The sequence below is a fragment of the Alligator sinensis genome, unplaced genomic scaffold, assembly GCF_000455745.1.
Source record: "Alligator sinensis unplaced genomic scaffold, ASM45574v1 scaffold707_1, whole genome shotgun sequence".
In the NCBI taxonomy this organism is placed as follows: domain Eukaryota; kingdom Metazoa; phylum Chordata; order Crocodylia; family Alligatoridae; genus Alligator; species Alligator sinensis.
This window is the reverse complement of record NW_005842065.1, coordinates 357,939-370,488: the sequence shown is the minus strand read 5'-3', so window position 1 is coordinate 370,488 and position 12,550 is coordinate 357,939. Positions and strand designations below refer to the sequence as shown.

Below are 12,550 nucleotides of genomic sequence, written 5' to 3'. Positions count from 1 at the left end.
GAGGAACAATGGGAAAAACTCTGGTCAGACCGAGTTCATTCTTCTTTTCAGCTTCCGCTCTCTGCCACTGTGAGAGACAGGAGACTGGGCAAGATGGACTGAGGGTCTGACCCAGGAAAGGGCAGTTCTTATGTGTTTATGAAGTTAAGTGACTCCCTCACTGATGCCTGAATAGAAATGCCAATGCCATTGCCAGGCAGTTGGTTTTAATGTTTACACTGAACAAGATTCAAAGTGGGGTGCAACTCTACCACTGCACCACCACCTGGATATGCCCCTGCATAACTTTTTCCTAAAAAATCAGCTGCCAGAAATCAGGGGGGCATGTCTTAAATGAGAAACCTGATTCTGAACAGTATTATTAAAAGGAACCACTTTTTTTTCTTCATTCAAACTTCCCAAAATGATGTGCAGACCTGATTTGGGAGGTGTGTGGTAGGTGAATAAATACGATATTTTCAAGGCACCTCTGAAAAACCCTGCTGATGGAATCACAGAAATCTCAGATCTTAGCTGAACAGAGCACCCACTGATGGAGCAAACCATTCAAGGAGGAACACTCTGAATAGATCTTGGGTTTTCCCTTCATCACTGTCACTCACCAGATTCCGTCAAGACCGTCACAGAGATGTAGAGCGTGTGGCCAACAAGCTCCTGGAGGTTTGGAAACCGGGCCTGGAGCATTCCTCTGGTCAGCACGGCTTCGCCATCCCCATCTTGGATCTGACACAGGAGAGGGAAGGTGTCACCACCTCATCCAGCCAGTCCCATGGGTGCCACAAGGAAAGGGTTGGGACTTACTTGGATTCTCTTGAGAGACTGTGGGATGCTTCTCTTCTCATTTTCCATCTTCACCCCAAAGAGAACAAAGGCAGTGCCCTCAAGTTTTTTTCCATACAGGTATCTGGAAGAGAACAGGACAGGTAAGAGTGGCTGTCATATGATGGCCTTCCAGTCTCCCTTCAAGACCAGGCTCCATTACTGGAGTATATGTCCCATGGTGGATCACAATAAAGAGAGATGGACCATCAGTGGTAGGCACATGGACAAGGTCAACTTAGATCATAGGAAAGCAGGATTGGAAGGGACCTCACAAGGTCTAATCCAAATACCTGCTCCAGGTAGGATCACCCCCGAGTAAGCCAGCTCAACCAGGGTCTGGCCAACCTGCTCTGGGACACTTCCAGGGATTGAGACTCCATCACTTCTCTGGGCAGCCTGTTCCAATGCTTAACAACCTCCAGAGTCAGAATGTTCCTCCTCATCTCCAACCTCAGTTTCCCCTGTTTGAGGCTGTTGCTCATAGTCCTGTCCACTGTGGCCACAAAGAAAAGACCATCTTCAACCCTTTTTCCAATCTGTCCACATCCTTCTTCAAGTGCAGGGCTCAAAGCTGCACGCAGTCCTCCAGAGGGGGAAAATCTAACCTCAGTGCCCTTATGGGAATGGGGCTATGAGCCACTCAAACAGTTAAGAATGGAATCTTTTTGGTTTTCCTTTCAAGCCTTGTGGATTTCAGTGAAAAACTGGTGCTTTCTGTGAAAAATGTAGTTTTGTAAGACCTCATTTTCCCATCCCAACATAGTTTTGAAAGCAAACATTTAACCCAACCCTGTAGTGTGACTTCACTTTGAGTATCGATCCTCAACATCACAATCATCCCATCTAGAGAAAGCCATTGGGGCACTTTTACATGTGTTCCTGGGGGTGGGAGGGTGCCGCTTTAAATAGAGTGCTCCAATTAAAGCACTGCCATGTCTCCTGCACACATCACATCCCTGCACTTAAAAACGGTGGTGGGGGCACTTGAACTAAAACTCGTTCGACAATACATAAGATGCAGGAGGCTGCTGGAGCGCCGCAATTGCCACATTCTGATGTGCTGGAATTCCAGCATGTTGGAGCAGCCTCTGTGCTCGTGTATAGGCTCTCTAGATATCTATACCCAGTGGTTACCAACTGATCCCCTCTTCCTGCTTACAGACCTACCTGGCAGTGATAGAAACCCTGAAGTCTTTGTCGTCATCTATGTACAGAAATTTCTCGCTTGGCTCCAGGATGACTTCAAAACTGGGCAGCACTGGAGAAAGGAGAGGGGAAGAGAACATGGAACATGTAGGGCAGGGTATAGGTGACCAGCAAAGCAAAGCTGGATCCTTCAATGAAGAAGTTTCTTACCATATTCTTTGACCTCAAATTGTGTGCTGAAATTCTGTAGTGGGGAGTCTTGAAACTTGGCCACCACCTTCCATGTTCCCAAACTGGAGGAGAAAGTAATAAGGAAGAATTTAATAAACAGCACATCCTTTTTTTTTTTTTTTTTTAACCAAGGTCACTTGGCATACCAAGCCTTCTCACATACCGCATACCCACAAAAACACATGATTTATTTGTCAAAGGCTGGAGGTAGAAAACAAGATTTTTCTTGTCATGGCTGACTGCATGTAGCAGATAATTCATCCTCAGCCAGTTCATTGGCAGCTGTGAAGGGGTTAATACTGGACTTGACCACTACTATTTGCTGGCCCAGCCATTCCAGCACACTGTCTCCATGCTTCTATTCCTCCATGCAGAGCTGAACCTGGGGGTGTGGCAAGTGGCCAGAGCATGAAGCCGGTGGTGTACAGTGGTTGTGTGGAGTGGTGACACTCTCAGCACGTGCCAATAGCACTGTCTGCAGGGCCCCCCAAAAGCACGGGACCTGAGGTGGCTGCCCCGACTCACCCCCCCACCCCAAGGGATGGGTCTGCCTCCATGCACCTTATGTTTGACACCCCCTACAACAGCAGTGAAGTCTGTCTTGCTCTACTCTGGTACTCATGACAGAATCAAGCCAAGGACCATGTTCTCTCTAGGTCACTAGGAAATGCCCATAGAAAATGAGCTAGCTAATTGGCCCTGCCTAGATTAATGAGTTTCATGCCACCTTTATGCCACCAGCCCTAATCTGTGCCTGACTTCATGGGCTGGAAACCAAGACCACTTACTTGACAATCTCAGGCAAGTTGTAGTTAAGGGAGTAGATGCCAGTTTTCATGGGTGAGAAGACAGGAGACTGCTTGACAATGATACCCTCAGGGGTCTGGGAAGGAGAAGCAGCAGGGAGGTGAGAGAGGGACTATGGAGAAACTGTCCCACCCCCACAAGAATATATACTCCCCACCCCCTGACAGATGTCCTATTTTTTGGAACTGGAAATATGGTAACTCTAATTTGAGTCCAATTTCTTTATGTCTAAAACAGTGGGGCCAATCTTTTCAGAAGGAGGGCCACAAGATAGCCTTGCACCCTCTGTAAGTGCCACCCTGATCCTCTTCCCCTGCCCCATTGGCTACTTTGCTTTCTGCTCACAGCCTTGGGCTTCTGTTTCTCTGCTTTCTGCCCCCTTCCCTGCCTCCCTGTCCCATCAGCTCCTCTGCTTTCTGCTCCCTGCCCAATCTGTTGCTGTTTTCTTCTCCCTGTCCTGTCTACCACTGTGTTCCCTGTCCCCTCCCTAATCTGCCCCATACCATACACAAAGGTTGCCCATGCCACAGGTTGGTTAACTCTAGGGTAGGGGACTCCTTTAAAAATTGCATTGAGCTGTCCATTGTTCCTGGACTTAACTGATTCATATTTCTTATGGAAGTGGAGATGCTGGAAACAGCTTATAACAGGGCATACAATCTATTCCAAGGAAAATGTTACTGGTCAGAGATTTTTGCTCCTACCAGATGTTGCTTTAAACAGGCATCTACTGTGTCTTCAACCACAAGATCTTCCCAGATAACTACCTAGTTCTTCCCAAAGAAGCATGCCACTTTGCACGATGGCTAACATGCATTATCCATCCCTCATAAAATATGGAAGCTGCACAGCTAACAAAGGGAGGATAATTTGTGTGAAGGAGATTTGCAAGAAGTATTGGGAAAACATGGGCTTTCCTCCTAGATGCGTCACATGACAACAGCCACTGAGGGGTTCTCTACAGCCTTCTCAGTCCCAAAAGGGGCTGGACATTACCCAAAATGATGGATGAACCCAGATGTTCCTCACAAGCTCACTCAGACCAGAGCACCCACCTCAAACTCCACAATCACAGTCTTGAATAATGGCTCCATTTTGTGACCCATGGCAAAAATCCGGCAGAGAACTGAGAAAATAAAAGACAGAAAGCATTAACCAATGGATACAGCAACCTTAAACATGCCTGGTTTTTCAATAACCTCTTGCTATCATCTTAAGTTATCTCTAGCTTTTTTCTCCCGGAGTTTATAGGATCATATGCATTGACGGGTACATTATGGCCTATCATTCTCCCATCAAGTCCAGGCTCCTTTGCTGGAGTATATCCCCCATGGTGGATGGCAATAAATGGGGATGGACCATCAATGGTAGTTACATGGCTATAGTCAATTTAGGAGATCATGGGATCTTAGAAAAGTAGGATTGAGGGAACCTCACAAGGTCATCTACTTCAGCCCCCTACTCCAGACAAGATCATCCTTGACTAACCCACCCCAGCTCAGTGTCTGTCCAACCTGCTCTTGGAAATTGCCAGGGATGGAGACCTTACCACTTCTCTGGAAAGCCTGTCCCAATGCTTGACCACCCTCAGAGGCAGGAAGTTTCTCATCTCCAACCTCAATTTTCCCCTGCTACAGCTTGAGGCCATTGCTCCTAGTTCTGTCCCTTATGGCCAGAGAAAAGCCCACCTCCATGCTCTTCATTATTACCCTTTTGGCATCTGAAGACTATTATGTTGTCTTGCTTTTCTCCCCACATCCTGAAGCTTCAGGTATGACAGGGCAAGGAGCTATCTCACAAGCACCTCCCTTTGTAGAACCACACCTCAACCATAATTTTTGCATGGGCCTTGAGATGGTGGTTGGGTGTGGTACTTCCTCCATTCAATTGGATGATGAATCCATAACTGAGATGAAGATCCATAGTACCCAGTTTCTTGGTACATGAAGCAAAATGAGACATCTCAGTGAGGATTATGAGGGTAAGGCAATAATTCTTGACCTGTTGGGATGCAAGTCCCACCCCACCTTGGCCAATGCCAACCATTCACTTTCATTTGTTTCTTGACTATTGAGAAATCCTAGAGCAATTCTTCCCTTGCAAAGAACCCAGTAAACCCACAATAGGTCAGAACAGTTTGGACACCCTAAAGTCCTTTTGGAAACCTCCGAGTTGATCCTATGTATCCCATGTAGGTGTTTGCACACCTACTTGTAGGTGAGAGATTATAATTTAGAGATGTTCCCTTTGAAGACTACAGAAGCTAGGAATTGGAAGATGGTCCTCCAGTTGCAAAGAGACAAAGGTTCTGCAAAGGTTGCCTACTGCTCCACAATTAAAGTGTGTTGTTTAGTTGTTCTCATTCACATATGTAGGTATTTATTGATCAGTATACTAGCTATGCTAATGTTGCACCATGCAGCACCCTTACAAGGGTCACATGGGACCCTAGAGTGCCCAGGCATATATCTATAGCTATATAATTTATAGCTACAGCTATATCATGTATAACTACAGACAACTACTTTGGTTAGTATATAAGGTAGGAAATAATGGCACAAAAGCAACTAGCTCAGGACAGTAAGGGCAATCTGGTTGCTGCATAGGACTTGGAGGGAATTTCACCCCCAAAACTGTGTGCTACATTTGTCATGTTCTTTTTAAGCCTTCCCCAGGGGCACTTGGTGTTAGTTGTAGCCAAGGCTGAGGATTTTGACTGGGCCATGCCAATGCTCCAGCTGAGTTTTAACTCTGAGATTCTTGGCTTGAGGTCTTGACCCTCTACTCAGGGTCACATCAATGCCACATTTGGGGCAGGAAGGAATTTTACTCCCTGGCCAGATTGGGATGGATTGGGGTTGGGGTGCCGTCTTCTGTAGCAGGGACACAGACTTTGCTTGGGATCTCTTGAGTGTTTATTAACAACCTTCTACAGCTGCAGGACATTGGCTGTCATGGTCCCCCTGCTTTACCTATGTCAGGTTTGGGTGTGATGTCTTGTGTTGTATGAAGGTTGATGGTAGTTTTATTAAGAGGTTAGATGAAGGATTTATATGGGATAATTTGGATAGAGATGATTCTGCTTCAGACAGGGGATTGGACTAGATGATCTCTGGAGGTCCCTTACAGTCCTACTTGTCTATGATCTCACCTCTAGCTTTATTCTACCTTCTCTCTTATGCCACACAAGACAAGAACTGCACTATGGACAAGGAAATCCCTTTGAGATCAGACATAAAGGCGGTCTCTCTCATGCTTTGCCACAAAAAGCAGTCACCAGAAGGTAAGTACCTGTTGACCCAGGTGTGTAGATGGTTTTATCTGTCTGGACGAAGATGTAGCCACTGTGGAAGGACAACAGAACCACCTTTTCCAGAGTAACATCTTTGATCTTGGCCTGGATGAGGACGTACTGGTTGTCCCTGGAATCTTTCTTGACTTGATTAGAGGAAATCTGAAAGAGAAGATCATGGCTGGGTGAGTTTTGGGCTGAGTAGCCAAAAAACCACTGTCAGTTTTGAAAATGGCCATGAAATGGTTATCGCTAGATTCTACCCCTTGACTTCCAATTGCTGTCCCAGAAAGAAGTTATCAGTCGTCTTGCATCATGGCCTCTCCATGAAAAGTCCAGTCCTAGGCCACGATGCTGGAACTCTTCTACACTCTGCATTCCAAAAAAAAGGCATGTCTTTGGGTGCATTTGGTATGCAAAAAAATATAGTAAGAACATAAGAACTGCCATGTACTGAGTCAGAACATAAGTCCATCTTGCCCAGTCTCCTGTGTCAAACAGCAACGGAGAGCAGATGCTGAAAAGGAGAGTGAACTGGGTCTGGCTAGCGTTTTTCCCCACTGTTCCTGTCTCATTTGCAACCTCCAGCATTATGGGTCTAGGAAGTTCTATTCAGAGGCTGTGCCCCTCACTCCCCTGCTCAATAGCTACTGATGCCCCCCTCCTCCTAGCATGTGCCTAGTCTATTCGAGAATTTGGCTGACCTCTCAGCTTGCACTACATCTGGTGGCAACGAGTTCCCCACTTTAATGATATGCTGGGTGAAAAAGAGCTGCTTTGTGTTAGTTTAAAACTGACTACCTGCTAGTTTCTCATTCTTATCTGGTGAGAGCTAGTCGCTAATAAATCCCTATTGACTTCCTTTTCACCATTTAGTATTTTGAAAACCCTTCTCCTTTCTCACCTCAAACATCTCTTTTCTAAACTGAACAAGCCTAGGTTCTTTAGTCTGTCCTCAAAGGGAAGTACCTCTATATCACTGATCATCCCTGTTGCCCTTCTCTAGACCTGCTCCAGTTCCATCTTCTTTTTGAGGTGTGGGGACCAGAACCAAACACAGGATTCAAGTTGTGGATGTTCCATGGATATATAAAGTAGGGCTGTGTGAAGCTTTGGGTGGCGATTCGATTCGGAGGCGATTCAGCCCGATTCGGTGGCCAAATCCCCAAATCCAAATCAAATCAGGGGACCAATTTAAAGGTCCAAATCGATACGGGGGGGGGAGGGGACCATGGGGGCCCCCCTGCCAGGCCCCCTGACCACCCCCGCTTCCTCATTCCCTGACCCCCACCTGCTCCCCTAGCCCTGCCCATGGCTGCCCCACCTGCCCCAGCTCCCGGTGCTTTTAAAAAAATCTCTGGTGCTCACCAGGTGCTGCTGGGTTTGGGGCGATCCCCACTACCCCCACTGCATGGGGGGCTCTGCACGAGCTCCCTCAACCCCACCCCCCGTTCCCCCCACGGTTGCCCTGCCAGGGCTCTGGCCCTTTAAGAAAAAAAAAAGAAAAAAAAAAAGCCAAGGAAAGCCCTTGAAGGGCAGCAGGGATGATCAGTGGTATGTATGGAGGTACTTCCCTTTGAGGACAGACTAAAGAACCTTGGTTTTCCTTGGCTTTTTTTTCTTAAAGGGCCAGAGTCCCGGACTGACCACTCCTGGTGCAGCCTTGGGGCTTTGGGGGCTCGTGCAGAGCCCCCACATGGCGGGGAGCAGCAGGGATTGCTGGTGCTGGTGGGGGCGGGGAGTCCTAGGCTTTCTTCAGGTTTTTTTTTTCTTCAAGGGCCTGAGCTGGCCCGGGTGGGGCACCTGCGGGGTTGGGGGTGCATTCAGGGGCTCATGCAGAGCCCCACACAGTGGGGGTAGCAGGGCTCGCCCCCCGCCCAGCAGCACCTGCTGAGCTGGGGCATTTTTTTACCCCAAGTGCTGGGAGCTAGGGCAGGCGGGGCAGCCATTGCCCGGCTGGGAGAGGGGCGGGGGTTTGGGCCTGGCCTGGCTGATTCGGACATCAGCTGCTGCTGAATCTCTGAATCACATTTCAGCCTAATCGAATCAGGACAGCAATTCAAATCACCGAATCAAATCACTGTCCCCTGAATCAGCCGAATCCAAAGCAAATACTAACCACTTCGCACAGGACTAATAGAAAGGGGCATGATGATACTTTCAGTTTTGTTCATAGTTGCTTTCTTAATAATTTCTAACACTTTGTCTTTTTGATGGCTGCTGGGCACTGAGCTAATTTTTTTTTTTAGTGAACTGTCCACAGTGACTCTCAGATCTCTTTTCTGTGTGGTAATAGCTAATGTAGAGTCTGCTTGCTGTCCCACAAAGAAACTATCAGCTTTTTTGCATCGTGGTCTCTCCATGAAAAGTCCAGTGCTAGGCCCTGATGTTTGAATTCATCCACACTCTGCATTCCCAAAATAAGGCATGCCTTCTTTGGATGCATATGGCATGCAAGAAAATACAGCACTTATAACATCTTTGCCCTGAAACCATTCCTGTCATCCAATGAACAGAAGCTGTACCCACCTTTATCGTGGCGGTGGTTAGCATCCCTTCGTCAGGGTTTAGGTTTGCCTTGATCAGGTATAAGACTTGTCGCTTGAAGGGGAAGTCATGGACGGTGATGGTGACCTCAGTGACAGCACTAAGACCATTGGCTTCCACCACCACCTTCTCTTCACTCTCTACCCGCAAAACATTGGGTATGATCAGGGAATAGCTGTGAATGGAAAACAGTTCATGGGATTTAAACTCAATCATTATCACACATTTCACTCCAAGGACCTTTTCCACCCTCCCTCTGTGGCTTTCAAAGCAATGGCCATCAACTGTATTTTTTCATATACAACATGCACCTTCCCCCCACTAAATCAGCCTCTCGATATTGCAGTGCATGTGTTAAGTGGGTAAGCTGCTTTCTTCATTGCAGGATGCCCTCAGAGCCCAATCCAAGAAGGGTGGGCATGGTCTGGAAAGCAGGAGCTCAGAGACGTGGTTGGGGTCCTTCTGGAAGTCTGGAGCTGAAGGTATCAAAACAACAGAGCAGAGGCTGGATTCTAAAATTTGGAGAATCACCTGCTCAAAATCTCTCTTTCTTTTCTTTTTTAGTTCCCTTTTCAGTTTTTGGTTCCTTCTATCATTCTCCTATAGTATTAGGTTTCCTTGTCTCCTGTTTTAAGCAGCCCTGAGCCTCTGCTGGGAATTGAAGCATATACATTTGAATAACTGAATGAAAAAATAAATAACTATTCTACCTAAAATATATTAGAAATGACTGATTGGCTGAAATTGAAATGTTTTGCCCCGACACATCCACTTCACAGAAGTGAACAATAGGAAACAATTAAAACGTGTCACATTAATAGGCTCAAAGTGCTTTGTTACAGCCAGGGTTGGATCCAGGGCGTGGGGGCAGCGGTGCAGTTCTCCCCCCCACAACCTTTTGATTCCTGTTCCACCCACACTTTAAAGCCAACTGTTTTCCATTCAGGCAATGCTGGAAGAGTCCATTGACTTCATGGCTCATTGTCATCCCTCTTATTCCGACTAATCTCTTCATTCCACAGGTGTTAATGGTCTTGATGTTCCACTGTCCAAACTGTCCTTCCCTCTGCAATGTTGCTGTCTCTTCGCCATTCCTGGTAATGCCTTTCTTCTAGTTCACATCCCTGCAGGCTGTTTTTATCTCTAGCTAAAACCCTTAATTGAGGTGTGGTTAGATTAACTCAGGTGTAGAAATGACTGACAGTGAAGTATTGGAAGCATTGCTAAGATACCCAAGAAGAGTAGATTTTGTTTTACAAATCTGAATAAGAGATATAGTTAAGCATAAATCATTATATTTTGACAATTTAATTGCACTGTCTTTTGACAATTTTTTGCCTACTTTGCGTTTATTTTAAACTTAAATTTATAATCTAGCAAAGGAGTTTACCTTCCAATAATGTTATATTTGGGTTTTGTTTTGATCTTAAACCGAATAATGTAGCACTAGGCCTGTAATACATATTAGCAAATCTTCTAGATTCTGTTTAACTGGAGAAAAATGTGTGTTGTGCTATATGTGATGATGTGTCACATCGTCTGCACTCCCCTTTTCAAAATCCTAGATCCACCCACGGCTACAGTAATGGCCTCTCCATATCAAGATGGGATCATCTACATGAGACATGAAAACTGAATGTTCACCAAAGGAAGCAGTTCAAGAGAATTATCTGGACACTTCCCATGCAATTTCTTTTCATTTTAATTTACGTTAGTTTTAATTTAACATTGGGACAGATCTCAGGTCTTAGCTCCTCTTGAGAGCAAAAGGGAATCTCAGCATGTTGCAATTTTTCCCCAAAGCAGAAATGCTGCATTCTAGCTATGTGACTCTCACCTCGCTGCCTTGAGAGAGGATTGGTTGATTGACTTGGACAATAATGAGGTGTGAGTTGACAAAGGAAGGCAAGCCTTGGGAAATTGCAAGGAGGTACAGGGAAGTAGAAGGCTTATGCAAACTGGCAGCCAAGTTTGCTTTGTCTCACTCTGATGTGAAGAGCAAATGGAGAAGTTCCAGTGAAGTTTCATAACATATAAAGGTCAAAAGTTGTATGCACAGGTAAAAAAGTCAGGGCACAGTCCGCTGTGTGATGGAAGTGTTTCAATGTCAAGGCCAGTGCCAGGACAGTTGCGCTGCTCAGGACAGAGGCCGCAGGAAGGGAACTTTGAGGGCACGTGGTGCATTAGAAAATGTGGTATGTTTGCACTTCAGTCAGGTCTTAATGGATATGCCGGCCCAAAGCAGGATAGATTTGCACCTTGGAGACTAACTACATCAGATATATTCTAATGTTATAAAATCCTAAGTCTGTCTATCTGTCTGTAATGCTTTATTCGCACTCTGATTGGCTGATGGAAACAGCCAGTCAGAGTGCTCCAAGCATGGGGCAGCACCGCACTGAGGACTGGACAGAGCTGCTGGCCTCAGCTCCCCTGCTCTGCTCCCTGCAAGAGGCAGAACAGCGGCAGCATGGGGTGTTAGGTGGAGGCACTACATCCCAGGCCCCTCCCCCCTGCTATTCTTGATGGGCGATTGGCTAGTATACATATAAAATCATAACTATATCCAGGCCCAGGCCCAAGTAACTTTGACACCAGCTTTCTTGGGTGCTAATAGGAGTGAAGTGGAAGCAGCTGGCGTTTCAATGGAAACTACATAAACTCACCCAGATTTCCTCAGTGCTGTCTCAGCAGTCAGCCCATGCCATGTCCAGACTGCTAGGACTTTACTAAAAACAGGACGCAGAGCAGCTAGGTTAAATCTGCTTTGGGGCTGCAGTGGGGAGGGGTGGAGACATGCTCCTCTCCAGGCTCAAAGTCCCTCTTATTTATTAAATAAGGGGTGTTGGATTCCTTTGGAGGCTGGATCTAGACCAAAGGGCTCCTCACAGGGTAGACAACTCACCTTCAGGACAGGGGCTAGTGGTGGCATTAGCTCCTTAGGTGCTGGAAACCACAGGGAGAAACATCACCATCACTCACCTGCTCCCCCTGGCAAGAAGTCGTGCGTTTAAAACCTGACTTTGAAATCAATTACAAACCTGAAGTCAGTCCCAGAATTGGACAAAGCAGAGACTAAAGAGATGTAGCTTGCCATGTTTGTGTGAAGTCAAGTGGAAGGTGGGGTAGATTTGCACTTTATGAACTAACTAAAGTGTGTGTGTGCACGTGCTTGTGTGCGTGTGCATGTATGCATGCATAAATACACACGCTATATTTATTTAGATACACACGCATGCATGCATATTTATTTATATATATACACACACACACACACATACATATCTATATCTACCTATAGATAGAACTATCTATGCATAAATAAGTGACAGAGCAAGAGACATGCACACATATACACCACAAGCTTTTGTGGACATCTGATGAAGTGAGCTTCAGCTCAGGTGGCGCGCGCGCACACACACACACACACACACACACACACACACACACACACACACACTTACTTTAGCTAGTTCATAAAGTGCAAATCTACCCTGCTTTCTACCTTATAGACTAACCAAAGTAGGTAGCTGTAGTTATAGATGATATAGCTACAGCTATAGATATATGAACACAAGCTTTCCTGGATCAAAGTTTCTTGAACTCACTTCTAATGAAGTGACCTTCAGCCCATGACAGGTTGTGCTATACCTATACCTACGCGCTTTGGTTAGGCTACAAGGTGCAAATCTCCCCTGCCGTCTA

General features: G+C 46.2%; 1 protein-coding gene across 1 annotated transcript in view; it reads right to left on the bottom strand.

Annotated features, from left to right (window-relative positions):
* The window catches only part of C3 (complement C3), a 62,215-nt gene that overhangs the window by 48,848 nt on the left and 817 nt on the right, over positions 1-12,550 (bottom strand). Inside the window, exons 2-9 of the mRNA XM_006023345.3 lie at positions 8,828-9,020; positions 6,298-6,460; positions 4,062-4,132; positions 2,988-3,082; positions 2,179-2,261; positions 1,990-2,080; positions 802-904; positions 603-723 (exon numbers count right to left, since the gene is read on the bottom strand). Of these exons, the coding sequence (XP_006023407.1) occupies positions 603-723; positions 802-904; positions 1,990-2,080; positions 2,179-2,261; positions 2,988-3,082; positions 4,062-4,132; positions 6,298-6,460; positions 8,828-9,020 (920 nt within the window). The remainder of the gene's footprint in view (positions 1-602; positions 724-801; positions 905-1,989; positions 2,081-2,178; positions 2,262-2,987; positions 3,083-4,061; positions 4,133-6,297; positions 6,461-8,827; positions 9,021-12,550) is intronic.